The sequence below is a fragment of the Gorilla gorilla genome, chromosome X, assembly GCF_029281585.2.
Source record: "Gorilla gorilla gorilla isolate KB3781 chromosome X, NHGRI_mGorGor1-v2.1_pri, whole genome shotgun sequence".
Taxonomy (NCBI): domain Eukaryota; kingdom Metazoa; phylum Chordata; class Mammalia; order Primates; family Hominidae; genus Gorilla; species Gorilla gorilla.
In genome coordinates, this window is record NC_073247.2 from 114,078,431 (window position 1) to 114,106,365 (window position 27,935).

At 45.3% G+C, this 27,935-nt stretch overlaps 1 protein-coding gene across 6 annotated transcripts in view; it reads left to right on the top strand.

Annotated features, from left to right (window-relative positions):
- LOC129523474 (nuclear RNA export factor 2) overlaps positions 1 to 27,827 on the top strand; it is a 64,558-nt gene extending 36,731 nt beyond the window's left edge. For 2 of the 6 annotated variants that reach the window (XM_055376606.1, XM_055376605.1), the window contains exons 3-23: positions 8,123 to 8,218; positions 18,044 to 18,233; positions 18,460 to 18,610; positions 18,912 to 18,995; positions 19,107 to 19,211; positions 19,327 to 19,407; positions 19,579 to 19,648; positions 19,805 to 19,893; positions 20,014 to 20,121; positions 20,301 to 20,410; positions 22,127 to 22,163; positions 22,547 to 22,615; positions 22,702 to 22,757; positions 22,889 to 22,996; positions 23,117 to 23,175; positions 23,314 to 23,429; positions 23,525 to 23,567; positions 24,166 to 24,238; positions 24,777 to 24,959; positions 27,370 to 27,430; positions 27,577 to 27,827. In XM_055376606.1, coding sequence (XP_055232581.1) covers positions 8,176 to 8,218; positions 18,044 to 18,233; positions 18,460 to 18,610; positions 18,912 to 18,995; positions 19,107 to 19,211; positions 19,327 to 19,407; positions 19,579 to 19,648; positions 19,805 to 19,893; positions 20,014 to 20,121; positions 20,301 to 20,410; positions 22,127 to 22,163; positions 22,547 to 22,615; positions 22,702 to 22,757; positions 22,889 to 22,996; positions 23,117 to 23,175; positions 23,314 to 23,429; positions 23,525 to 23,567; positions 24,166 to 24,238; positions 24,777 to 24,959; positions 27,370 to 27,430; positions 27,577 to 27,621 — 1,881 coding nt within the window. In that variant the 5' untranslated portion in view covers positions 8,123 to 8,175 and the 3' untranslated portion in view covers positions 27,622 to 27,827. Of the gene's footprint in view, positions 1 to 6,569; positions 6,720 to 8,122; positions 8,219 to 15,038; positions 15,241 to 18,043; positions 18,234 to 18,459; positions 18,611 to 18,911; positions 18,996 to 19,106; positions 19,212 to 19,326; positions 19,408 to 19,578; positions 19,649 to 19,804; positions 19,894 to 20,013; positions 20,122 to 20,300; positions 20,411 to 22,126; positions 22,164 to 22,546; positions 22,616 to 22,701; positions 22,758 to 22,888; positions 22,997 to 23,116; positions 23,176 to 23,313; positions 23,430 to 23,524; positions 23,568 to 24,165; positions 24,239 to 24,776; positions 24,960 to 27,369; positions 27,431 to 27,576 lie in introns of those variants that run through there. The other 4 variants (XM_055376604.1, XM_055376607.1, XM_055376608.1 and 1 more) reach the window with 4 other exon arrangements.
- Positions 27,828 to 27,935: the final 108 nt, after the last annotated feature.

The following is a 27,935-nucleotide window of genomic DNA, read 5'->3' on the forward strand; positions in this document are numbered from 1 at the left end:
ATATCCATCATCTCACCTACTTATCACATTTTGTGGTAAGAATATCTAAAATCTACTTTTAAAGCAATATTGAAATATATGATATGTTGTTATTAACTCTGCTCACTATGCTGTGCAATTGATCACCAAAACATATTCCTCCTGTCTAAGTGTGCTCCAGTCCCAAATCCTCAGCAGTAAAATGCCCCTGTCTCTCCTCAGTGAAACCACTCTTGATTAATAAAGTAGTCTTAGTGTAGTCTTACCTGGGGCTTAGTTGTCCCAGATCTTTCCCGCCATCCACCAGAACCTCTTTGCCTGTAGAGAGTCTTCTGAACTTGAGAAGCTGCAGGATTATGAAAGCCCAGCATGTCATACACTTGCCTGCTCATTGCTCCTTCTCTCACCTTGGCTCTCTTGTCTCTCATAGCAATGTCATCTCAATTTCGGGCATCATGAACATAACTCTTCCGGCCTGTCACAGAAATGAAGCAAATAAACTGATGGAAAAAAAAAACCATAAAAAAACCCACAATACCAGTCACAAGTCAAACCATTTAAAACTGTTACTTTTGTATTAGTATCAGACAAAATAGACGTTAAGACAACAATAATTATTTGGAATAAAGAAGGCCACCATGTAGTCATGATAGAACATTTATCAAAGAGCTAAAAAGTCTGAACTTAACATGCACTCAAAAACATAGCCAAGAAATATATAAAGCACGATGTTCAGAGTTACAAGAAGGTTGCCACAATAAAATATAAAAGTGCACTATTTTAGAGTTGGGGCAGTTCCAAGAAGTAGCAAGATCCAGGGAGTGCCCCGAGCATGGCAGTCAAATAAGAGGTCTTGCGACCATGAGGCTTGGAATCAGACTGGTTTTCTACATGGACATTGAAATCACCCAGGACTGTGACAAGATTAGGTGTAGAAGCTCTGAATGAGACGTAAAAATCTTTGACCAAAGGACCAATACGTTGGTTTTATTTTAGAAAGCCATCTTTGTAAGACGCCCAGGATGGCCATAAAATTGAATGTGTATTGGTCAGGGATATTTAAACTACAACTAACAGAAAGTGCAAGTCTCGCTGGCTTATCCAATAAGTAAAGACACTTGCTTATATAACTGAGAGTTCAGAAGCAGAGTGAGTTTCATGGTTAACTGAGCCAGTAACTGAAAGATGTAAAGATCCAGGCTAAATCTTGACCCAACCACTGCTGGATTGGGCATTGGATTATTGGATTAGATTAGACTAATTCTGGGCCCACTCTTGGAGCTAAGAAAGTGGCCATATATCCTCAAGCACATGACTCTATTGGGAGGAGATACACTGATGGAGGCCTGAGCCCAGCCAGGAAGGTGAGGAATGTATATTGTGTAGGTAAACAAAAATGTCACCTGCAGGTACAGACTCAAATTATATATACCGCTATGAGCATAGTAACCACAGTATTCAAGTCCTTCTTGTGTCCTAATAGAGTGACTCTTCGGGTAACAAAGACGGATATTTTATTCAGAAGCTACCTATATTGAATTCATGAATAGGCAGTTACAAAGCATGAGAGCTCTCCCCTGTGCAGTATATGTTTTGGAAGAACCTCAACAGGCATCCACTGTGGGATGCTTAAATCCCATTTTCATTCTTTTTCGATTCGTCGGCAAAGTTTTCTATTCGCTCTTGTCCTGAGATGATGTTGTGTCAGGATTATTTGACCAGAGGTAACTGAATTCTTTGTATTTACTGTTAAGTTTTGTCTTTCTGTAAACACGCGACACAGACTTCACAAAGATATCAAAGATCCTCAGATTTCAGTATGGAACAACCTTAAAAGCCCTGGGTCTTTAGAAGAAAGTCAGACTCAGCCAGGCGCGGTGGCTCACGCCTGTAATCCCAACACTTTGGGAGGCCAAGGCGGGCTGATCACGAGGTCAGGAGATCGAGACCATCCTGGCTAACATGGTGAAACCCTATCTCTACTAAAAATACAAAAAAATTAGGGCTTGGTGGCACGCGCTTGTAGTCCCAGCTACTCAGGAGGCTGAGGCAGGAGAATCACTTGAACCCGGGAGGCGGAGGTTGCAGTGAGCCGAGATCGCACCACTGCACTCCAGCCTGGGCAACAGAGCGAGACTCCGTCTCAAAGAGAGAAAAAAGAAGAGAGTCAGACTCCTATAATGTACCAAAATTAAAGAACAACCTTTTCCTCTAATGCACACATTTATTCACGCTTTGAAAAGAATATGTTTCCATAACAATACCAAATATGCATATGAAAAGAAAATTAAAAATAAGATAATCACCCAATCTGCGAATATGCAGATTTGAAAATTAATTATCAATATATAAATGGAAGCTCTTAATAAAGACGTTGTAGTATCACATAGACAAGATATGTAATGTGTTATTGCTCATGTTTTGCCTTAGTCTGCATCTACACTGTCAAATGAGCTTAATCGTGTTCACTGGTTCATTATTTGCTAACTCCTTGATTGACTTAGCCAGTTGAGCAATCCAGCCAGTGAGTCATTCTATAACTGTTGATAAACTACGTGATGTTTTAAATCCAAGGATTAAAAGAAAACACAAACATTATATATCTTGCCTTTTTTCACAGGATCTAATCACTGATAATAATTTATCAGTGATAAGCTGATCACAAGAAACAAGGTATAAATGCTGCATACACTAAAAAGAAAACAATGTGGCTGACTATGTTTTAAAAATTATCTGACAGTATTTTCCAACAGAGTATTTAGAACTATTTCTTGAATTGCAAAATATAGTTGCCTTGAGCAGATAACAAGAAGCAATCTGGGAAATTTAAAATTCTCTACTTTTAATACATTAGAAATCTTTGAATCGTAATTGCTCATTGTTTTAAATGGTCTTCACAGTGGAGGGGGTTTGGACCAGAGAGCTGCGTCTTCACAAATGGCACTGCTCTTCAGTAAACACCCTCTATGGAATCCCTACCTTTTCACTCCTCTCCATCCTTTGCCTGAAGGAAGTTTTCCTTGTAGACATAATTTTGTATTTGTATGTTGTGGTAGTCCTCAAAGAGTGAGCCTATTACCTAGAGCTGTTGAATTTTACCTTGCATTGAGGGGTTGGCATATTGAGCAATTTGCCAGGGAGCACTATCTGAAACTGCTTCTCTTTTTTTCCTACTGCTTGGCACTGACATAAAGTTACTTCTAGCTACGTTAATTAATTTCACGAAGGAACACAGAAAAACAGGTCTTGAATGTAATGCCCGTAATGATAGAGTCCCATCTTATGCTTTCCCTTGTATGCTGTTGCTAGGTCAGTCGTTTTTACTTTCTGAAAGTTAATTTACATAGGACACCTAGTGCAGGTGTATGTATCTGTTCAAACCAAAAGCGTTAGAGTATTTATGTTTAATTTAACAACGTCGCAACCGTTCTGATATTTAGGGGAGTTCTGAGTAAGTAAGTTCTAGAAAGGGGAGTTCCAGTACTCCCCTTTCTCTCTTTTCTGTGTTAGGTAAAGCCACTCCTCCTAAAGCCACTAGCATGGATCCCCAAAATGTCCACCACAGAACGAAAAGGTAAAAGAAGGAGAAGTTGTTCCCATTAAATCCTGCCGTATCACACGCAAGAGAAATGGCTTATCAACCTGCCTCACCCCAGTAAACACAGCGCCTAATAAATTCAGTGCCTAAACCGGACCCCGGACATATGAATCTTTGTCCACAGAGTTACCTTTCCCCACTGTTTGTGCATATTAGAGCACCGACAGACTTCCATTGGTGTAACTTAAAAAAAAAAAAATCCTAACAAAGTCCTGATAATCATCTCAGAGAAAGAGTGAATGATATGAGTATCAGGTCTGACAGGAGCAAACTGTGACTTAAAGTAAGAGTTATAATTAGGATTTGTCTTTTGGTGAAAGAATTTGACCATCATCAATACCGTGTAAGTTCCAGTTGGGCATAGGTGGGCTAGATAAAATTGTGCTGTGCCTTTTACTGGTGATCTGTTCATCTGTATGTGATGATAGAAATGGGGGCCAGGGCAGATACCAGGTCTTGAAGTAGGCTTCCATCCTGTGACTTTGTATAGATACTTCCTGAATCCAACTTGAAATTTCATAATAGGCTCTTTCATAAATATGTAGCCCCATTTTATATCCTCTATTTACATGTGTCCCATAAATAATTCTCCAGAATTATCCGAGACCCACTGATTGGCACTTCCTGGTCTTTCATTCCAATTATCATGACTTCAGTCTATGGCCATACCACCGTGAACGCGCCCAATATCGTCCAAATATCATGACTTCCTTTGATAACCTTAGAGCCACTAACACAGCCTGTTGTCCTCACTAGTATATTCAACTTTAACTGTGGTGGAAAATTTGGTCTGTTGAGTTTTCTTCTGCTTATTTATGTAGCCAGGCCACAGTGCGGGAACCTAGCAAAGTAATCCCAACGCTTGTATAGCATTGTTTGCCTCTGCAAGCAAATCAGAAAGACTCCACTCCACCAAATTTATTTTGGACATGCAGATGAAGCTGCAGTTTCCCACACAAACCAGCAAAACAGGTGGTCGTGAAATTGCGATTAACAACAACTGCAATGTGTACTCTCCTTCTCTTTTCTCTATCCTTTCTGGGGAGACACAGGCAGAATAAAAATACAGTGAAATCTAATTATAATTCAGATTCCACTCATACAAAATTGTTGCAGTTCAGGCCAGAGCCAGGTATGATGTTTTAAAAGTGCTAATCTTTCTCTTTTCAGTAATTTTTTTAAAGAAGGAAATGTTTTCAGCTAACCTCAAACATTTTACACTGACTTTCCTATATACATATTTTATATATTAATGGTAGGTTTGTATGTATACATTTAAATGAATCTCCTGAGGTCCTTAATTAGATTCAGCATTGACTGGTGCTAATTACTGATAGTACTTGAAATTTCTTAGTTGGTATTTCAAAGAGAACATCCAAGACCTCAACTCTTCAGTAACTGGGTCTGGCTTCCAGTTAGTGTGAATTAATAAGGCTGAACTAAAATTAATTTCCTTTGGAAAACCCGGGGGTGGTCAGAACAGTCTAGCACCATACTGCCTGGGGGAGAGAGCTGGTTTGCCACCTGCAATGTCTGTGACCTCTTAGGCAAGTGATTTAACGCCTCTGTGCTTCAATTTGCTCGTCTGTAAAATTCTGTTATACTACCTACTCCATAGAGTTAGCACTCTTAAATGCGTTAACCTTTTGGAGTGTGTGGCACATACTAATCACTATACACATTTTCTTTTTCAAATGAACAACTAAAATTCATTAGGTTTGCCCTAATTTCCTTTGGCCCTGTATGAAATTAAGTAAACAGTGCTTACCTGCACGGACTGCTTAGGCTCTTGCAGTAGTGTCTATGATTATGGTTTTAGTGAGGACCTTTTTCATTGTGAAGTATTAAATTTCACGTGTTGTTAGAAATGAAACACATAAAATATATTAAAGAGGGATGGGGGGGGCCGGGAGCGGTGGCTCATGCTGTAATCCCAGCACTTTGGGAGGCCAAGGCGGGCAGATCACCTGAGGTCAGGAGTTCGAGACCAGCCTGGCCAACGTGGTGAAACCCCGTCTCTACTAAAAAAATACAAAAACTAGCTGGGCATGGTGGTGGGCGCTTGCAATCCCAGCTACTTGGGAGGCTGAGGCAGGAGAATCGCTTGAACCGGGAGGCGGAGGTTGCAGTGAGCCGAAATCATGCCATTGCACTCCGGCCTGGGCAACAAGAGCAAAACTCCGTTTCAAAAAAAAAAAAAAAAAAAGTGAGGTGAGGGTAGCAAAAGCACAAGTTTGTGTGCTGTGGGAGGTTATCTGGAGGTACCACCATCTCAGTAATATGGGAAATCTCAGAGCCCCAGGTCTCATGAACAGAACGGTCTCCTGAAACATGCAGATCAGGAGAACTCTGCAGTGGTTGGATTCTACTGTCAGGAAGTTGACCCAAGCTCACCCACCTATCCTGGGTACTTGAGCCTTGCAGGATCCTAAGGCTGCAAGCCACGTGGATGCCACCATCATGTGAACACTACAATTATGAGCCCTACTGATAGGGCCCTACTGGTCATATCAGCACCAAGGGCTCTAAAACTTTGAGGTCATGTGGCCTCTCTTGTCATGTTGCTCCTATGGTCATGTGATGGGCCCAGCTCTTCCAGTCACTACAGTATGGTGGACTCCTGAACCCTGTTGCTCACATGGATTCTTCCCTCACCTGGCCATTACTGGCTACCAGCATGTGGAAGTCTCAGCCCTCGAAGTCATATAGATGACCTACTGTTTAGGGTCATGTGGATGCTATGGTCATGTACACTGCTCCCACTCACCCCTCCCCATGGCCACAGTGTCAGGCTCATTCCTCTCTGTCACGTGAAGATTGTGAGCTGCCAAACTCTGCAGATGCGTGTGTGGGCAGCCAAGTGGCTCCTGTCATCTCGTGGCAGGCAAAGCCTCTGCGGTCCTGTGAGCACCGCAGCTAACCAATGGCTGTGGTACATGTGGCTCTTATGGTCACGTGAGATTCCGCACCCTCCCATTCACGTGACGATTGAGTGCTCCGAATCCTGTCAGAGAGGTGCTTCCGGCTCCACACCCTGACTCAGGCGGAAGTTTTATTCAACTGCTGCTCAGATCTGATGCCTTCCGGCAACTTTCATATCCTGCCGCGCTGGAAGGAAGTCTGGTGCAAGTGGAACCAGCCGGTACTAGAAGTTTACTGAGAATTGGCTGAGCAATCTCCAAATAGCAGAGGCTCTGAGGGGGTGGGGTGGGGTGGGGTGGGACACGGGGTGGGGTGGGGTGGGACGGGGTGGGGTGGGGTGGGACGGGGTGGGGTGGGGGGGTGAGGGGGGTGGGGGGGTGGGGTGGGGGGGTGAGGGGGGTGGGGGGGTGAGGGGGGTGGAGGGGTGGGGATGTGGGGTGGGGGAGGGGGGTGGAGGGGTGGGGATGTGGGGTGGGGGGGTGGGGAGGGTGGGGGGTGCGGGAGGGTCGGGGTGTATGGGGGGTTTGGGTGGAGGCAGCGGAGGACTTTCCTAATGTGGCCGAACTTGTGAACAGCTGGCAGAGAAACTGTGTGTGCGTGCGTGTGTGTGTGCGTGCGCACCCATGCATCTATGTCTGCCATCCGCCTTGATCCTGGACTCACAGGAGCTGTTGTTGGTAGAGAGTGAAGTGAAGGAGGAGAAGGCACTGGGGCAGAATGTGGGGCTGGGGGATAGGGGTAGGGTTGGTAGTGGGGCGGCAGGGATTCATGAACTCGTAAGTCGTTTCTCAGGGGCAGGGCTGTGGAAGCCTGATGGGATCCCCCCCCCTTCCCGCCCCCACACTAAAAGCCCTACCCTTGCCTGTCACTCTGCCCGATTCACCGTCTGTGCCAGGTGATTCTGTCGTCTGCCCCTCCTCAGACCATGTTGTTATTAAGGACACTTGAGACTGCCTAGATCCCAGTTTGTATAGACGATTCCAGACCCAATCTTAATTTCTGTCTCTTATTTGATTATGTAAAGATTCTCTTTGTTTCCATGATTTATTTTTCTACTAAACCTTCTAAACCTGGGCTCAGCGGGGTGGGCGAAAGGGAGAGAGGGGAATCGGGAATTTTTTTAAAAAGAGAATTTGATATTTCAATAAAGGTGTCCAAGTCGTCATGATGTGAAGATTCAGAATTTACTTGTTATACTTTATTTGAACTCCATTGGCTTTAAAAAGTACATTTGGGAGTGGGTGACAATTTTTGTGTGTGTGTGTGTGTGCGCTTAGGATCTCTCAGTAGCTTATAGTAGTATAGCTTCACACTCTTTTGTTTCTGATTCTCCCCCCATCAACCCCTGATTTTCTAATGATTGCTTCTTAGATTCCTTTTTGAAAACTCTCTCCTTTTCTTCCTGTGGAAAAGTATAGTGAATGGATTTAAGGTACAATCATGGGTGATAACATTTGGTACATCATGAAAGCGGTATTGGGTGAATGAAGTTGAGCAAATAGCAAGATTGTGCTTAAACTTACGGGGTTTCAAATATTGCTTGTCAGATGGTTAGAGAATATTGTCACTTGTGATATTTGATATTACATGTAGGTTGAATAATCTATTTTTCTCTCATTTCAGCATTTCCAAGTTCGTTCTGTGAGACTGTAGCGTCAGGACAAAGCAACAACAAAATGTGCTCTACTCTGAAGAAGTGTGGGACATACAGAACTGAAGGTAAACGAATACTGTAGGAATTTTTTAGATGATATGCTAATAAACAACACGAGTCTCAAAGGGGGGGCTACTTTCCCCAACTTGTATGGGAATGGAACATTTTTTTCCACAGAGCATTTGAGGTACCAGTGTTCTTCAGAAAATATTTGGGGAAACCCTGTTCAGACTACATTTTCTAACACTTTAAAACCTTGTGCCTTTGTTTACTCAGAACAATGGAATGTGGGTTTATAATAGTTGTAATCTAGTCTGCTCATTAAGACATTGATTATTGCTCTTTAATTCATTTTATCTCATGTCATCAGTCAGTCTCTCCTGCTTGAATCTTTCTACTTTTTTACTCTTCAGAGATACCGCCAAGCATGCGTCTGATACCATGGTGGTGGCAAACAATATGTGCATAAATGCAAGTCATTAGGAAGCCTTACCTGTGGCAGCAAATAAAGTGCCCCCACTCTTGAAAACAAGATACAACTTACCTGTCAGGACAAGCAGATGCAGTACCGCTCATTTTTCACAATAAAAAACCACACTTCTTCAGAACCATTTTATTATTACTTAATAATTACAGCTGCCATAGTTTGAGCCCCTGTCATATGTCAAGCACTGTGATAACCTCGGCTGTCATGCAAGTTACTGCATTTAACCCTCAGGAAAGTCCTGAGAGGGTGTTATCTTAATTGACAGATGAGATATATGAGTCAGGAGAGGCTGAGTGTAACGCTGTGCTTATAGGCAACCCCCAAACCTCAGTGACTTATTTCTCACTCCTGCTGCATGTTTATGCCAGGTGCATATCCTTCACGGGGTGGTGGATGTTGGGTTCTGAGCGATTCTTATTGGAATGACTCAGAGACCCAAACTAATGGAGCAGCCACCATCTAGAAAAGGGTTACTCACTGCGTCAGAGTGGGAGAGAGCCGTAGAGGGTCTCAAACCAACAACCAAAGGTTCTGACCCAGAAATAACCCGTGTCACTCGTCACTCACAACCCATTGGCCAGAGCTAGTCACATGCACGGCCCTGCCCCAAGGAAGGCAGTCGGGTCGGGCAGTCCTACCGGGTGCCTGGTACAGGGGAGAATGTAAACACTTGGTAAATGGCAGCACTGACTACTGCATGAAGGAATCAAAGCTGGGAGGGATTAAGTACTTGCCTAACATCACATCGGCTGTAAGTGACAGAATCAGGATTTGAATCCACCCAGGCGTGATTTCAAAGTCGGTGTCCTTTCTGCTTCTTTCTACGCTGCCTGCTCTTCTCTTAAAGGAAGCTTATAGTAAAAATTCTTTTACATCAGTGATGCAATGCCCTCTTCCTTAATCATCTGATAGTTTAATTGAATAGACACGATGGCACTGGTTAAAAAGACCAGCACTGATAAGCCAGAGGTCTTTTCCAAATGAGGGAATGTATTGGATATTTGAATATCCATTGTATTCAATTATAAAAATAAAACCAGGTGGTAGATGAAAGGACTTTTCATTGATCATTTACTTAATGTGGAATAATCCCCATGTCTTTCCGCTATGTTGAGGAAAAATGATAAAAAAGTAGAGCCTACCTTGATGAAAGTGAAAACACCATGTGAGAGAGTTGAACAAAATTGCTAGATGTCAGTGTTTCAGAAGCGCAGGATAATGATAAAATCTCTGGCCACATGGGCAGAGAAAATTAGCGAGGTGGTGCGGGTCAGCCACTTTTGGAATGAAGATAGTGTCACACAGTGACAGAAAAGATTGAAAAAGATCACATTATGAAAAGGATGTGAAAATTTGAAAATTTAGATTAAATAGATGAATTCCAGGGGAAAAATATATATAACTTTCCAAACTGAAGGAATAGAAAACCTTGGTTTATTCAATGTATTCTTGACAAGGAATACATGCAAAGGCAAAATTACTAGCCAACCCGAATTAGTTACATAAACGCAAATAATATAAATCAATTAATAGCAAACTAAACCCAACAATGGGTAAAGCAGATAATACAGCATGACGAGGTTGTGTTTAATCCCAAGCATGCAAGCTGAGGTTAACATTTTAAGAGATCCATAATGTAATCTAACACATTAGCTGAATAAAGGGAGGAGGACAGGACAAATACCACAAAAGATCCAGTTAAAAAAAAAAGTATGCAATAAATTAACCAACCGGGATTGAACAACAACAATACCAATAATTCTCAGCAGATCGGTAATATAGAAAGCTATCTCTTTAAACTGACAATGGGTATCAAAACAATAGACCCCATCAGACACCACCCTTAATAGTAAAACATTAGAAGTATTGTCCTTACAATCAGAAAGGGGATAAAGATGACTGGTATGACGAATTCTGTTCAATGTCGTACTGAGTCTAGTGCAGTAAGCCATATGTCATACTAGGCAGTGCGGTAAGCTGTGATACATGCATGCCTACATACATAAATTAATACGTGTATAAAAGTGAAAAAGCTGTCAACGTGACGCTCTTCATATGAAACTCAAGAGAAGCTACAGAAAATTAAAAATAATAATGGAGATTAACAAGTTTGTTGGATATAAGACGAACATACACAAACCATTGTAACAAAGAAAATACCATCATTATTGTAAATATACCATTTACAACAGAAGACATGCCTTGTGAAATATACGATGAATCTGCTTACTTGGCCACTATTCCAACACTCTTAAACATTCTTATATGCTTTCCTGTACTGTAGAGACTAGAAAGTTGGAACATGAAAGGAAACACACATGCACATGACCACACGCATGTGCGCACACTCTCTCTCTCTCTCTCTCTCTCTCTCTCTCTCACACACACACACACACACACACAAATACACTCTCACACACATACAATTTACCAGAGTCCCTTGCAGTTAGGGTCCCAAATGGGATATTTATCGCATCAAGCGTATGTGCCAACATGAGACTCAGAGGTGGAACTGAGTAACATGGGAGCCATATGTGGGGTGGACTACCTGTGATGAGGGAGGTCTCCAGTTTTCATGCGGCAGCCATTGCAGAGTTTCTAGAATTCAGTCTCTGTCATGCATGTCAATTAACGGGCAGGCAGCAGTGGTATTTCAGCTGTAGCAGTTCCATCACGTGGGTGGACTTCTCCTGGCTGTGCAGCATCCAGGCCTGCTTTTCTGGCCCTCACAGAGTTTTTGTAAGCTATGTAATATATTTTATTAGAGATATCTTGTTTGTATGAAAGAGCTAGAGTGAATTCTGGCATAGGCAAGTTGGGACCTTGATTAACAGAGTACTTGGCAGCAAAATTGGTTGCAAGCAAAAGACCTTGAAGGAAATGGGGATCTGGGGTAGATTTGGCCCACAGGGCATAGTTGCTGACCTCTAAGCTAATAAGTTGCTGACCTCTAAGCTAATAGACTCACTGGGTCCCCAAAACAGTGCTGAGTGGGAAGTCAGCAAAATGAGGAGGCAGCTATTGCTAGGATCCTCTGGCAAGCATAAGCCAAAAACTGAGGCTTTAACACAGTTGTTTTCAACCTTGGTTGCACACTGCAATTCACATGGAGAGTTTAAAAATGTGGTTGCCTGGATCTAACCACGGTTCTGCTTTGATTGTTTTGGGTGTGTCCTGGTGCTAGTGAATTGTTTCAGTGTCCCCAAGTGGCTCTAATGTGTAATCATGGTGGAGAACTGCTTGAACAATTTAAATCATAAGAATGCAAGCCTTTTACAATATTTAATTTTAAAATTTTATAATTGTGGTTTCAGAATGATAATATTACAGTAATAATAAATACATAGTTACACTGGAAAATGTGAAATAAAGATTCCCATGTAAGACATCGAGAAGATTGTCTTTTTCAAAGAGAAAGGAAATGGGAAAACACAGTGGTAAAGCCGGGGCCACCACAGGTTGTGTCCGGCTTGAAGCTAAACTGCCGGCAAAGCCAGAGCAAGGTATGGATTAAAGCTAAGTGTCTGTGAGCCCAGGGCTGATTCAGCAGTGGAGCTTCCTCTGCAGAAGACATCCACAACCCAGGGTCAGCAAGGAAGGGATGGCACAAACTCAACAAATCCAATAATTGGCACTGAGGGAACAGAAAGAATGGAAGAGGCTGAAACAGACGTTAAGATAATATTTCCCCAGAGAGGCAAAGGAGTGATAAAGGATGAAATTGTGTCTATTATGAAAGAGTAGAAGACTGCCCAAGAAAGATGGCTTTTTGAAGGCAAGGATCTCCTTTCACTTCCCCCTGAAACTTCATTAAAACAACATCAAAGGTGAACAAATTATGGTATATCCATCAAGGGGCTTTTACTCAGCAAGGAAAAGTCAAGAACATGGATGGGTCTCAGAAACATTATGCCGAGTTAAAGAAGCCAGACCCAAAGGGGTGCAGCATGTACAAGTCCATTTGTGTGAAATCCTAGAACAGGAAGACGAATATATAGTAACGGAAAGTATATCAATGTTTGCACGGAGCCAAGGGATGAAGAGGAGATCGACTGGAAACCTTTTGGGTTGTGTTATATGTTCTATATCTTGATTGAGGTGGTAGCTAGCCCTAATCTCTGATTTTTACATGTAAGGAACCTGGGATCAGGAGAAGTTGAATGAGTCGTCAAAAGTGAGGTTAGCTTACTAATCAGAGAGAAGATATTCACACTTGATTGCCAGTAATAAACGGTTTCCATTATGCTGTATATGGGTCGATAGGAAAAGTGCTTCTCCCCAAGCACTTGACAAAACCCTGACCCGGCCATAAACATCCTCTTATACAAGTATAAAGCGTAGGTGTGAAAGTGTAACCATTCTGCATTCCAGCCACCTACTTCTACACATGGCTGACATTCTCACGTGTCCCTTTACCCTGACTTGTTTGTGTTTATATTTACAAATGAAAACATAACTTCTCATTAATATTTTCTTCGGAGGAATCATACTGTAATATACAGTTTTATAACCTGACTTTGTTTTTCTTTCCCTTTGTATCACGTGGTGTGACGAGTATTCTACCTTGTTGCTTATAGTCTGCCACTTAAACCTGAAACATTTCTTGCATAATAATACACTTTTTTTTTCCTGAAAGATCGGAAACGGGAACTTAAGCTCCCTACCGAATCCTTCCGCATAACCTGTTTCATGCTCTGAGCTTTCTATTTTGGTTCCCTGAACCCCTATGTCAGATGATTCCCCACTGGAGCCGGGGCTGCCCTGTTTTACTACTGCCGCTTTGTAAAATACATTAATAGCTGACATGGCAACCAGATGCCACTCACTCATCTCTTTTCCTTGTCATTTCCAGGAGGACTAATAACAACGAATGCAACTAACACATATTTCTCCCTCAATAAACGCCAGATGTTGTACTACATTCTCGATATAGTAACAGACAACTTATTTATAGTGCTTGTTAGGTCACGGGCATTTCTCCAGGTGGTTTTCACGTGTTTCCGTGTGTTAACTCACTCAATTTTTACAGTAGCCCATGAGGTAGAAACTGTTACTATCTTTGAGTTAGGGGGAAAACAAGCAAAAAGAACTTGAGTCACAGTGAGGTCAGTTAGTTGCCTTGGATCATAGAATTCAGCACCAGGATTGAAATCCTGATGGATCTGACCACAAATCCTAGGCCCATAACCAATAATGTGCGACTCTGTGTCAAGGCTGAAATGAGCAGTACGACAGGGCCCACTCAAAGTCTGCTGGGCAATGATGGGTGTGGTTTCTGGAACCAATGTCCCGACTCCAGCCTTCTGTCCAAGAGACTCATCATTGCACAGTGTTGCCCTATACCATCTCTCCTTTTTTCGGACTGTGTGGGAACTGTTTCTCTGGTGTTCAACTTGAAGTGAAGTAACAGGGACAGGCAAGATGTACATGGACAGGAAGGAAGGAGGGTTTTCAGAGGGGAGCATATCACCAGGATGAATTCACTTCCCTGGAGGCGTTTTCAATGTGTGTTTCTTTGTCTTCTCTGTCCTCACCCTCTTCTTTCTGACCCACACATCCATCCCTTGGCCTTTTCACCCTGTATGTCAGGTACTCATGCCCCTTCCTTGCCATGTCTACTTCATTGCAAGGGCAGTCATTTCTACTTCTCCCTTTGACAATATCAGCCACTCTCTGGTCCCGTCATCCTTCTGTCCCAAAGAACCTGTAAAGCACAGCCGTATAATTATATGTATATATTTAGACAGAGAGTGATTTATGTAATAAATTCAAAAAGTGAAATGTCTGGATCAAAGTGTAAGAATGACTTCTGAATGGTTAGGCATATTGCAGAAAATTAGACTCACACACGGTTAGTGGCAGTGTATATTGGTGTAAATATCATTGAAAATCCTTATGAAAATATCACTTTATGCTTAAAAGTACTCGTGTGCTTCTCCTGGGAAACTGTAGAGCAGGGACTCAAAATCTTAAACCCACTTTGAAGCCCTGGCTGTGTTCCACTGGGTTTTTTGGCCACCCCTGCTGGGGGTACTCTGTAACCCTGGTCAACCTGTGGATATTGTTCCATTACTTTTGTGTACAGGGAACTCTCTTACTTTCTTATTTTAAAACTATCAGTTCAAATATTAAAACACCGAGAGGTAGAAAAGAAAAAAAGCACTAAAAAGCATATTCTGAACAAGAAACAAAATTTGGCCATATGTAATACATAACACATGAAAAGAAATGTGCAGTGGGATCCAGTGTTGTGTGGCAATGTGTTTACCAACATGATTTGGAGTACATGTATCTGTAACCTAATTGTAGAAGCATGTAATACGAAACACTAATACTTGCTCGCATGGGCAACACGGACACACAGACCACACATTCTTCCCTTTCTCTGAGACAGGGATGATGCTTCCTGTCTGTCACAAGGCTGAGTGAACACAACATGCCTGTAGGTCCAGAACATTCTTCCTACAGAGACCAGATGTCCAGGAAGCTCTATCTGCTGGATTCAGGGAACGCCTCTCCTCATTTCTGTCAGCACTATTTGCAAAAGCCTCCTTCTCTGAGATCTTCAAAGCTGCAGTTCTAGCCACAGTCTGCAGGGAGGTACTCAGTTCTATTTCTAAGGATGCATTAATGAAAAAATATTAATGTTGCAGAAGAAAAGATTAATTTGTTCTAGTTTTGCAGTCAGGTTATGAAATAGTTCTGCAGCCCGAATAGCTCTGGAATAAATATAAATAGAGGTCGGTAGAAATGGTTCAGATGGATGTATTCTCAAAAGTGGTTTTGTCGATGATCCCAAACCTACATCAAATGCATTCATTTAACAAATATTAATTAGGCCCTTATTCTATGCCAGACACTACCAGCCCAAAGTGACTCCTAATCTGAAAACCCATGGCCCAAACAGATTACACCCATCTGGTCCAAGGCAGAGATCTCCACCTTATCCAAGACACCTGGTTCCCACCCCAACAGGAGTGACTAGCACAAAACATCATCCCTGGCCTGCTCACAAAAAATCTGTCGATGAGACCTGAAAGCTTGCCATTTAAGGGAGAACCAGTGCAGTCTCTGGAGGAGCACTCAGGGTATAGAGGCAGACCAATATACGTGAGGACATAATTCCTGTTCTGCCACTTACCTGGCTGGGAAATGTACCCGACATCTGTGAACCCAATATTCATGATCTGAAAAGGGACTGTGGATAGAATTCTCATGGGATTTCTGTGAGGAGGTCAAGAGAAACCTAGTGAGTCTGCCCAACACCGAGCAGATGTTGGTTGCCACTGGGCAAGGGTTGGTTTTCTTCTTATCCTGTTCTTTCCCTGCCGTAGCAGGGATGCTGATGCCATGCACTCAGTGGCATGGCAGTGATGTAGGCAGAATTCCAAACTGACACAGGAAGTACCAGTAGGAACACACGTGATGTCATAAAGGTTACTCACCACTATGTCTGTGTGGGGGGATCAGCCAGTACATGGTGGGACTTGAGGGGAAACCCAGGCGGTCTGGGTGAGAAGTACTAGCTGCTTTATAATACTCTTGAGATCGCCCGTAATTCCGGCAGCACAACTGCGAGACAGGGATTTTGTGCTGAGATGCCAGAGTTCAGCAAGTGGATGTACGCCTGTGTGTGTTTTGTCTTCGGCATCTCTCTCTGTCCGGTCCCTCTGTGGCTTTTTATCACATGTGCTCTCTTCCAACACAAGGCCTTGCCTGAGGCTGTAGCTGTAGCTGTTGGCTATCTTACACTTTTACACCTTCTTCCCCTCAGTGACGTTATTTCTGAAGTGATGTGTGTTCTCAAAAATGACTCTGACTCTTCCTGTGCTCCATATATTGACCGTGTGCCCTTAACCCTCACTTTAATCTTTGATTTTTTTCCCTTTCATTTACGGACTTTCGTGAAAATGAGTTGGTTTCTGGACATCCTCCAAATGTCACCAATAGGGGTCTTTGTTGTTGTTGTTGCTGTTGTTGAGTATTGTTATGGACTCATAACTTTTTAACGTACTGATGGGCTCCAAACCGCGGTTAAAGGATTTTGAGTAAAGGGATGACAAGATTTCACTTATGCCTTAAAAAATCACTCTGCCTCCTGTGTTGAAAATAGATGGTAGGGGAGTCAAGGGCAAAAGCAGAAGGACAACTTGGAAGGCAGCATAATCCAGGAGACAGATGTTGGTGACCTGGCCAGGGTAGGTAGCAGTGGAGGGGGTGAGAAGTGGCCAGACTCTGGATATATTTTAAAGGTAGAGCCAAGAGAAGATACATCCATCCTGATCGGTTGGATGTAGAGTGTGAGAGAAAGAGAGCACTCCAGCCCCACTTCCAAGTTGTAGGGACCAAGCATCAGGAATGTCTAGGTCAGATGCTCTGCCCACATTTAGTTTCACTTCTAATGGCACACAGGGAAAGTCCCAGCAGTCGAGAGGAGCAGGACTGTCCTGACAGCGGGTCACACACAGTGAAAGCAATGACACCCCCTACAGAAGTTCATCTGAGGCCTGGGCATAATCAGTACATTGCAGAGAGGTCAGCAGTGACTGAAATTTTATTCATAAGAGTGCCCTGAGACAAGGTGTACATTTTGAAATTGGTCGAGGTCTGTTTGATGGTCCAGGAGATGGTCTACCTTCGTGAATGCTGCAAGACAGTAGAGGGGGAAAAAACATACATGCTCTGTTTTTGTTGTTGGGTACAGTGTGTTGGGTACGGTGTTTTATTTATGTCATTTAGATCCTGTTACTGTAGTGGTTTTCAGTATCTGCTGATTTTCTTTCCAGTAATTCTGTCACTTGCTTAGGAAGAGTTGTCTCTTGGGCTGAAAGCATTTCGGGCTGGGCAAAAAGAAAGCTTGCTCTGGGTATTTCAAACTGAGTATTTTTGAGGGCAAGGCTGGAGGCAGGAGGGCAGCTTGGGAAGCTGTTACATCAGACCCACCTGTCATTAAAGCTTGTACTGCACTGGCAAAGAAGTATAGCTTGCTGATTGTTCACAGAATGCATTTGGGGATTGGATTTGGGAGGTGCGAGGGAGCTTGTCTCCCAGGTGTTGGTGTGGTTGTTAGATTAGAGAAGCCTGAGAGAAGGCAAGATTAGGACCCCTTCCAGGTGTGTGGCTGGTGTCTAGTCTAACCCATGGACACGCGCACCTCTGTTCTTTATAATTCCTGCTCCATTTCTTAGGAGGTTCAACACAGTTGCTTCCTCTCCCAAGATTCCTGCCCTGATTGTGCCACCTGTGAGATAAGGCTCTTGTATCTGGACAGGCAGAGGAGTTTGTTTTCTGGGGCTTATGTGGCGGGTTGGCACTTTGCTAGCCCTACCATGGAGTTAGCTCACGACGTGGTACATGGTAAGTGGACCATTGATGTGTCTCAAACTTGTCTTTTTGTTCTCAGTTGCAGAATGCCATGACCATGGTAGCACTTTTCAAGGAAGAAAGAAAGGTGGGAGTTCTTTCCGGGATAATTTTGACAAGAGGAACTCTCATTATGAACATGGTGGGTATGAGCGCCCGCCTTCACACTGCCAGGAGAATGATGGAAGTGTGGAGATGAGGGATGTCCACAAGGACCAACAACTAAGACAGTAAGTGACCAGGCAGCCTGGTTTGCACGTAGCAGCCCCCGGGACTGTGCAACCCTTTCATTCTCTGTGGTCTTCCTTTTCTTCTCTCATTAGAGAACTGACGAATGCTGGAAGTGGAATAGTGGCTGAGCAATCCTAATTGTAGCCCTGGCGTCAGTGAGTGGAGCATGTATAGAAGACTTTCTTAGATTTAATGGATACCCGCCTTCTCTCCTCTTCCCCACAGCACTCCTTATAGCATCCGATGCGAAAGAAGAATGAAATGGCATAGTGAAGACGAAATCCGTATTACCACGTGGAGAAATAGAAAACCTCCAGAGAGAAAAATGAGTCAGGACACACAGGATGGATACACAAGGAACTGGTTTAAGGTCACAGTGAGTATCTTGGTGGGGTCTGCATTAGGTAGACTATTCTGGAACCTGATAGAAGGAAGACCACTTAAAACACCCTAAGTTGATTGTTTGGAGGAGAGCTTCAGAATGGGGGGAAAGGGAGTTTAGGGCATCTATATTTGGCACAAAAATAAGAAATCATGTCAGCGGTCCTTTCTTTAGAAATCTAAGCTAAGTAGAAGGTTGGAAAGAAAGAAAAAAAACCCAGCTGGTTGGTTCTGTTCTCCATCCTTAGTTCCACGTTGTCTCTCCCTTCCCTCCTATTTCTTCCTTTTACCCTTAGATTCCTTACGGGATAAAGTATGACAAGGCATGGCTAGTGAATTCAATCCAGAGCCATTGCAGTGACCCCTTCACTCCGGTTGATGTAAGAGAGGATGGTGAAGCCAGATGAGTGGGCATGGGGGACGGGGAGAGGCCTGGCTCAGCAGGGGCCATTGGCCTCTGACGCCGTTGCTCTTGCCTTCACTCCCTATAGTTCCACTACGTCCGAAATCAGGCATGCTTCTTTGTCCAGGATGCTAGCACTGCCTCCGCACTGAAGGATGTCAGTTATAAGATTTGTGATGACGAGAACCAAAAGGTGTGTGCCGAGGACATGCCCTGTACTTAGTCTCTGGGCAGGAGGACAGGCCAGGGGGCTGGTCATCCTCTTTGGGATTAGAGGTCCTGGTAGTTACCACCCTGCCTTCCTGCAGATATGTATATTTGTCAATCATTCTACTGCACCCTACTCTGTGAAGCATAAGTTGAAGCCAGGCCAAATGGAGATGCTAAAGGTAATACAGACTCAAGGATCATTGTATGCCTGCTTCCTGGACCCACCTCTTCTTCCCCTGGCCCCCTCTTTCCCTGTCACCACCACCACCACCACCACCACCACCACCACCACCACCACCACCACCATCACCAGAGCCCCAGAGCCTCTGTCTTCATCTCTATCTCTGCAGCTGACCATGAACAAACGGTACAATGTCTCCCAGCAAGCTCTTGATCTCCAGAATCTCCGCTTTGACCCAGGTAAGGCTGACAGCAGCAATTCTAAGACAAGCGGGGGCAGAGAGGTCTGCCTGACAGGGAGACTTAGGGATGGCAATTTACAGAGGGGTTGGGGCTGGCTCTGGTCCAGCCAGGGCCCTCCCAGCCTTCCGATTCCCTTCTCTTGGCTTCTTCAAGACTTGATGGGCCGTGACATTGATATAATCCTGAATCGAAGAAACTGCATGGCTGCCACCCTGAAGATCATTGAAAGAAATTTCCCTGAGGTGAAGCCTTAGGCTCAGTGCTGGTATTTAGTTAGAGGGGTGGAAGGGATAAGGTGGAGGGCAGATTTGTCTCTGAGGCCCAAGATAGTAGCCGCCACTCTAACTCTTCTTGACCCAAAGCTATTGTCTTTGAACTTGTGCAACAACAAACTGTACCACCTGGATGGCCTGTCTGACATTATAGAGAAGGCTCCCAAAGTCAAGACCCTGAACCTCTCCAAAAATAAGGTGAGAAGGGGGAGCCAGATCAACTTTGGGTGGAGGGCAGGACACATCAGGATAATGGCAACATCCAGGCAAAGGTACCTGTGGGTGACTATGAGGGCTGGGGGAATTCAGGGCCCAGGGTCCTGGGTGTCTCTCTTTCCCTGGCCCTCCTTCTCCAGCTTCCTCCCCATCTTTCTTAGCTGGAGTCGGTGTGGGAGTTGGGCAAGGTGAAAGGGCTGAAGCTCGAAGAGCTATGGCTAGAAGGGAACCCCTTGTGCAGCACCTTCTCGGACCAGTCTGCCTATGTAAGGTCAGTGGCAACCCCTGTCGCCCTTCCTGGGCACCTTTGCTCCCTGGGTGACTGAGCTGTGTCTGAAGGTGCCCTTCTGCAGGAAGAAGCAGCCTTGGTCCTCTGGGAGGACCACAAACTTTCCCTACTACACACACACACACATGCACACGCACACACACACATACACACACACACACACATACACACACTCCTCTCTCTGTGTCACTCACTCATCTGTGCTTAGAGGTCTCCTTTCCTTCCTCTGACATGGTCCCCTTTCCACCTGCTCTGGGGTGTGTTTCCCGCCTGTCTCCACCAAGCCTCCTCCAGTGTGCCCTCTGTGAGTGTGCTCCAGGAAGTGGGGCTCCCGCACCTCCCCAGGACCAGCAGTATTCAGATGCTGGTGCCCTGGACCGAGAAGAGTCCTTTAGTCCGGGGCCTCATGCTGAGACAGGCCTTCCTGCCTCCATGCTGAGATGGGGCTTCCCTCCCCTGTCCCAAGAGGGGTTCTCCTTCTCTTGCTCCAAAAAGGTCCCCCCACCTGTCCTGGGCTGGCATGGGGGCTTCCCTGCCCCATACTGAGGGCTGGGGCCCCGGGTGGCTGCTTTCATGCCATCTCTTCCTCTGGCCCAATGCCAGGAGCTGGGCCCTCCTTGGGGAGAAACCTGGGTTTCCTGCGTCAAGGGGCCAGAAGCGGGCCACGTTCCTGAGGCAGGAGTGGAAGGCAGAGGGCAGAGGAGGTTGAGAAGACAGAAGGACAGGCCTCTCAGGGCACTGCCCCACCTTCCCTCCTTCCCCACCTCACATCATCCTGCCTGGGCCCTCAGAGGAGCCCTGGGTAGCCCGAGATGGGTAGCATTCCTCGGTCAAGGCGTCAGCACAGAGGGGCACAGGAGTCAGGGACCATCAGAAGAGAATGCAGTGGTCTGGAGAGGGGGTCCCCAGACTCTGAACCCCATGCTGAGCTGGGGCCTGACTCTTCACTCCTCCCGGGAGAAGGTCTCCTGTCCCCGTGGCTGGTCTGTTTCCCATGCCCAGCTCAGACTGAGCTCACACAGGTGAGGAAGGCTCCAGCTGCATCCAGTGGGCCCCAGCCCAACAGGCGCATGTTTTCCTTTCCTGCCTTGGTCCCCAGGGCCAGCCAGGGAGCAGTGAGGGAAAGGGCTGCAGCAGGGGAGCCCTTTTCTCCTCTTCTCCTCCCTGAACTCCACCTCCGCAGTAGAGAGTCTTTCCCTTCCCTTTGCATTGCATCCTGTTTCTCCCTTGTCTCTCCTCTCCTATGTCTCACCCATCCGTCCCTCCCCTACCTTCACCCCGTTTCTGTTGTCGTCCCCTCTGCCTTCCGCTTCCTGCCTCCTGAGTCCGGCCTCACTCACCTCCGTGTCCCAGCATCCTGGGCCATCCCTAAGGGCTGACCTGGTCTTGGCCAGGGCCTGGTCAGGCAGGTTGATGGACAGCCAGTGAGGTGGCAGAGCCCTGGGCTCCCACCCCATTTCCTGCTCCCTGCAGAGCCTTCCATGGTGACTTGGGCAAAGGGGAGGGAGGGAGAGGAAGAAAGCCCTGGAGCCTGGGCTCCCAGTGCTGCTTCTTGTGGCACTGGAGAAAAGGGAGTCAGGACAGTCTAGATGGAAGCTAACCAGGAGGAAGGAGAGGGAGGAGTGTGAGAGGGAGTGGGAGAGAGACTGTGCAACCCTGAACTGTCAGTCACTTCATTCAATTTTTGGTTTTGGACAGTGCCATCCGGGATTGTTTCCCCAAGTTGTTACGCCTGGTAAGTATGTATAATACCGTCATCATTGTCTCCTCTTACTCAAGAAAAGGACCTCCACGCCTGCCCTCAAGTCCTTTGGGTCTTGCCTAGATTACATGCTTGTATCAGACCCTCATCCATTTTACAGGCATGGATTCCTGAAAAAGACAAGAATATTCTCCCTGGAAAATGTGTCCCCCCACCGCCACCCCCCCCCCCACACACACACATTTGCATGTGATAGTAGAGATGTCCAGCACCCCATGAGAAAGCCACCGACTGGAATTTCCAGGGCCATTTCCCACCTAGCCTCTGATGCTTGTCTCCCTGGGCATGTTCATCTTATCGATCATCCAGCTCCACCTCGTTGGTCTCCACTGCTGACTTCCTCTTTCCTTCTCCAGGACGGCCAAGAGTTATCCCCACCAATGATTGTTGACATTGACAGCTCTGAGACAATGAAACCCTGCAAGGTGAGGAAGAAGGACCAAGCAAGATTTGGGTTGCTGTAAGGGAGGCTTTGTCCACCGCATAGATCCAAATTGTCTTTTGATTTCAGGAAAACTTTACTGGATCTGAGACCCTAAAGCATTTAGTCCTGCAATTCCTGAAGCAGTGAGTATCCCTGGGACCATGAGGAAGGGGAGGGCTGAGACAGGCTGGGCCACCCATGCAGCCTGGGAGTTTTCAAGTCTCATCTGGGGCCCAGGCCACAGAGATAGCCTATCCTCACTGCTTCCCCCCAGGTATTACTCGATCTATGACTCTGGAGATCGACAGGGTCTCCTCGGTGCTTACCACAATGAGGCCTGCTTCTCCTTGGCTATTCCCTTCGACCCCAAGGACTCAGCCCCGTGAGTATCACGGCTCAGACCCTGCTCTGGGGCTGTGTGTCTCCCCAGCAGACACAGGCCAACTCCTGGAAATGCCCACACTGGCCGGGCCACCCACTCCTGCTCCTCTTTTTCTCCTAGGAACAGCTTGTGCAAGTACTTTGAGGATAGCAGGAATATGAAAACACTCAAGGACCCCTGTAAGTGTGTGATGGGGAAGGGTGGGCAAGGTAAGGGGGTGTGATGGGAACAATCACAGGGGCCAAGGACCAGGATGTGGTAGCCCCCTGCCCTGCCCCGCCCACCCTGCCATTCCTTGCTTCTCTTCTCCTCTACAGACCTGAAGGGGGAACTGCTGAGGCGCACAAAACGTGACATTGTGGACTCCCTCAGTGCGTTGCCCAAAACTCAGCATGACCTCAGCTCCATCCTGGTGGACGTGTGGTGCCAGACGGTGAGCACCTGCTTCCTCCCTTGGGCAGGCCCAGAGAGCCAGAGGTGGGTAGGAGGTTAAGGAGGATCCTGAACACCTGAGCGCTTCCTTTTCAGGAAAGGATGCTCTGCTTTTCTGTCAATGGGGTTTTCAAGGAAGGTGAGTGTCTGTATAGTCCCCTCCCCAGATCCCCCACTGCTCCCTCCCCCTGGCTGGGCTCCCTCTCAGAACTCCCCCAGCTTCCCTGCTTTCGTTCCTTTCCTTTCCTTTCCTTCCTCTTCTTTCTTCCGTGTTTTCCCACCCCCACGCTGCCTTCAAACCACCCTGATCTGACCTAGGTCCATGCCTGTCTGCCCTGCACAGCTCAGGCGTGCGTTAAGGACACAGACTGTGGAGTTTGACAGCTCTCATCCCAGGTCCTTACTCTGTGGACTTGTGCTGGTTACTTAACCCTTCAGTTTCCTCATTTGCAAAATGGGGCTAATAATCTATCTCTTGGGCTACTGTGAAATAGGAATTAAGTGAACTTGTGGTTTTCACAGGGCCCCACACGATAGGGGCCCTGTCACTGGGAGCGGATTGTTCCTGTTGCTGCCCTCCCCATTCCTGCCACATCCGCCTGACTCCAAGTGAACAATTGTCCTGGTCTTCCCCCCACTTCTGTGTGAGTGTCAAGCAATACTCTGACTGGGGATCACCGTGTGAGCATGTTAAAGCCTGTGCAACTCTAAGGTGGTGGTGTTTGTTGTCTTTGAAGTGGAAGGACAGTCTCAGGGTTCTGTTCTCGCCTTCACCCGGACCTTCATTGCTACCCCTGGCAGCAGTTCCAGGTTAGTGCTGTGTTGTGGGTGGGAGCACCCATCCAAGCTTGGGGCCAGTGTTGTGGAAATGTGGTGGGTGCAGTCCTCCGGGTGTTCTCAATATTGTGGAAGGCCGACAGGAAGATCCAAGGAGCAGTCCAGCCTAGTGTTTAAGAGTGTGGGCCCTGGAGTCAGAATACAGATTCTGTTCCTCACCCCAACACTCACAAACTGTGTGACCTTGATCAACTTATTCGACCACTCTGTGATTCAGTGCCTTTTTCTGAAAATTGGGATAAGACTATCCACTTCCTTGGGCTGTTGTACAGGGTAAATGCGTTGGGGTTGGATCTAAAAATCTAGTGAAGCTGGTAGACAGTCTCTCCAAAGGTGGACTCTGTGGGAGGGTTAGAGGGTACCAGCCAAAAAATCTGGGAGGCAGGCACAGTTAGGGATATGGAAGGAATTTGGTTGTTGAGTGGCAGTGGTTAATTAAGAAGGATCCTGTTGTTGGGGGTGTGGAGTTATCTACTTGTCCAGTTTGAGGGTGCATTTTTCTTTCCTCCAGTCTGTGCATCGTGAATGACGAGCTGTTTGTGAGGAATGCCAGCCCCCAAGAGACTCAGAGTGCCTTCTCCATCCCGGTGTCCACACTCTCCTCCAGCTCTGAGCCCTCCCTCTCCCAGGAGCAGCAGGAAATGGTGCAGGCTTTCTCTGCCCAGTCTGGGATGAAACTGGAGTGGTCTCAGAAGTGAGTGCTGGGAGTACATGGGGATGGGGGCCGTTGGGACATCAGAGGAATGAGTAATGGAAACTCACATGCAATTTGGAAAAATAACTATCTGGGTATTTTGCTTCCAAAAAAAGTGGGTCCATGAAAAAGGTGTCATACTTTTATACTGGTATATGTAAATATTTTTTTAAATGACATAATGCCCAAATGACATTACCTTCCATTTGTAAAATCTGAAAGAATCAACCACAACAAACTACTGATAAACCAGGTCAGCAAGGTTGAAAGATACAATATACAAAAATCATTTGTACTTCTATGTAGTTGCAATGGACAATCCAAAAAAATGAAATTAAGAAAATAAGTCCATCTACAGTGGCATCGAAAAGAAGAAAGTGTGTAGGAACAAATTTAAGAGAAGAAGCGCAAATCTTATACTCTGAAATCTGCAAAACATTGCTGAAAAAAATTAAAGAAGACCTAAATATGTGGAAAGCCATCCCACGTTCATAGATTGGAAGACTTAATATCATTACGATGGCAGTACCACCCAGAACAATCTACAGATTCATTGCAGTCCCTGACAGAATCCCAACTGACTTCTTTGCAGAAATTGACAAGGTAATCCCAAAATTCATGTGGAAATGCAGTGGACCCCAAACAGCCAAAACCGTCTTGAAAGAGAAGAACAACGTTGGAAGACTCACACTTCCCGATTTCAGAACTTGCTACAAAACTACATTAATCAAGACCTTATGGTACCGACATAGGAACAGACGTGGGAATCAATGGAATATAGTTGAGAGTCCACAGATACTCTCACGTATTTATGTCCAGTTGATTATCATTCAGGGTGCTGAAAAAATCCAATGGAGAAAAAAAATAGTCTTCTTAACAAATGGTGCTGGGAGAAGTGGATATCCACTTGCAAAACAATTAATTTTGACCCCTAACTCACATCACGTGCAAACACTGGCAGAAAATGGATCAATGACCTAAAATAAGAGCCAGAACTGTAAAACACTGTAAGTGTACATCTTCATTACTTTGAATTAGGCAACCATTTCTTACATATGAAACCAAAAGCACAAGCAACCAAAGAAAAAATAGGTAAATTGGACTTCATCTAAATTAAAAGCTTTTGTGCATCAGCAGACACTATCAAGAAAGCGGAAAACTGACTGATGGGAACAAGGGAAAATATTTGCAAATCACACCGCCGACAAGAAGAACCCTTACAACTCAACAACAAACAGACAAGCCACCGAATTAAAAAATGGGGAAATGATTTGAATAGATGTTTCTCCAAAGGAGATATACAAATGACCAAGAAGCACGTGAAAATCTTCTCAACATCGTTAGTCATTAGGGAAATGCATATCGAAACCACAGTGAGTTACCACTTCATACCCACTACGATAGCTTTAGTCTGTAAAAGGAAACATGACAAATGTCGGTGAGAATGCAGAGAAATTGGAAATCTCATGTATTACTACTGGGAACATAAAGTGGAGCAGTTGCTGGGAAAAAGATTTTGGCAGTTCCTCAAAATCTTAAACATGGAGTTACCACATGATCCAGTAATCCCACTCCTAAGTGTATACCAAAAGAAATGAAAATATATGCCCATTCAACAACTTGCACATGAATTTCCGTAGTGGCGTTATTCCAAATAGCCAAAAAATGGAAACACATGGATTGACCTTCAGCTGATGAATGGATAATGTGGTACATCCATACGGTGGAATATTATTAGAATATTATTCATCCACAAAAAAGGATGTAGTTGTGATATGTGCTGTGACGTGGATGAACCCTGAAAACATTATGTGCTAAGTGGGAGCACCCAGTCACAAAAAGCCACATAATTATATGATTCCATTCATACGAAGTGTTCAGAATAGCCAGATCCATAGAGACCGAAAGCAGAGTAGTGGTTGCCAAGATCTGGGGAAGAGGGAGAACAGGGAGTGATCTCTAACAGTTAAGGAGTTTCTTTTTGAGGTGATAAAAACAGTTTGGAATTAGATAGGTGTGATGGTTGCACAGTCTTGTGAATAGACTTAAAAGCACTGAATTGTACACCTTAAAATGGTGACTGCTACAGTATGTGCATTATATCTCAATAGAAAAGAAACGTATTATTGAATTTCCACTTGTTATTTCTTGAACATCTTTCTTTATCAATATGTATTAAGCTCCCTTGTTCATTTGAATACCCCTATGTTTCTGATTTGAATTCTAGTGGGCATTAATGTCAGGGATGGGCGTTTTGGTTTTCCCTAGGCCTTTTTTCATTGTTACAATAGTGCTCATATTGGTACATGTGACCCAGCAAAAAGGTAGCATAGATTAAGGGTGGCATTGCATAGTCAGCGTGTCTGTCCTGGGCTAGTAATGGAGAGCACCTGTTCTTCTCCCACCCCAGGTGCCTTCAGGACAATGAGTGGAACTACACTAGAGCTGGCCAGGCCTTCACTATGCTCCAGGTGAGGTCTGGGAATCAAGTGGGTAAAAGACAGCTGTCTCTGGGTCGTCAGGAGGGCCAAGAAGATGGAGGCCAGGTAGTGTGGGGATGGAACCCAGGGCACCTGGCTCTACTAACATCCCAACTCCTTTTCTTTACTTTCTCTAGACCGAGGGCAAGATCCCCGCGGAGGCCTTCACGCAAATCTCCTAAAAGGAGCCCTCCGATGTCTTCTTTGTCTTCGTTCACATCCTCTTTGTTTCCTCTTTTCACCAGCCTAAGGCCTGGCTGACCAGGAAGCCAATGTTAACTTGCAGGCCACGTGACATAACCACCCAAAGAGCCAGTTGCTCTGTGTATTCGCCCCACTCATGATCACCATTTTATTTTCATAATAAAGAGTGACGTTACACGTTGTACATTGTGTGCCCTGGATTGCTCTTCCCCTGCCCCAGCCGTGAGCCAGCGGGGCCAGGACTGAAAGCACTGCATCCCTGTTCATCCCTGGCTGGCCTTAGCAGATACAT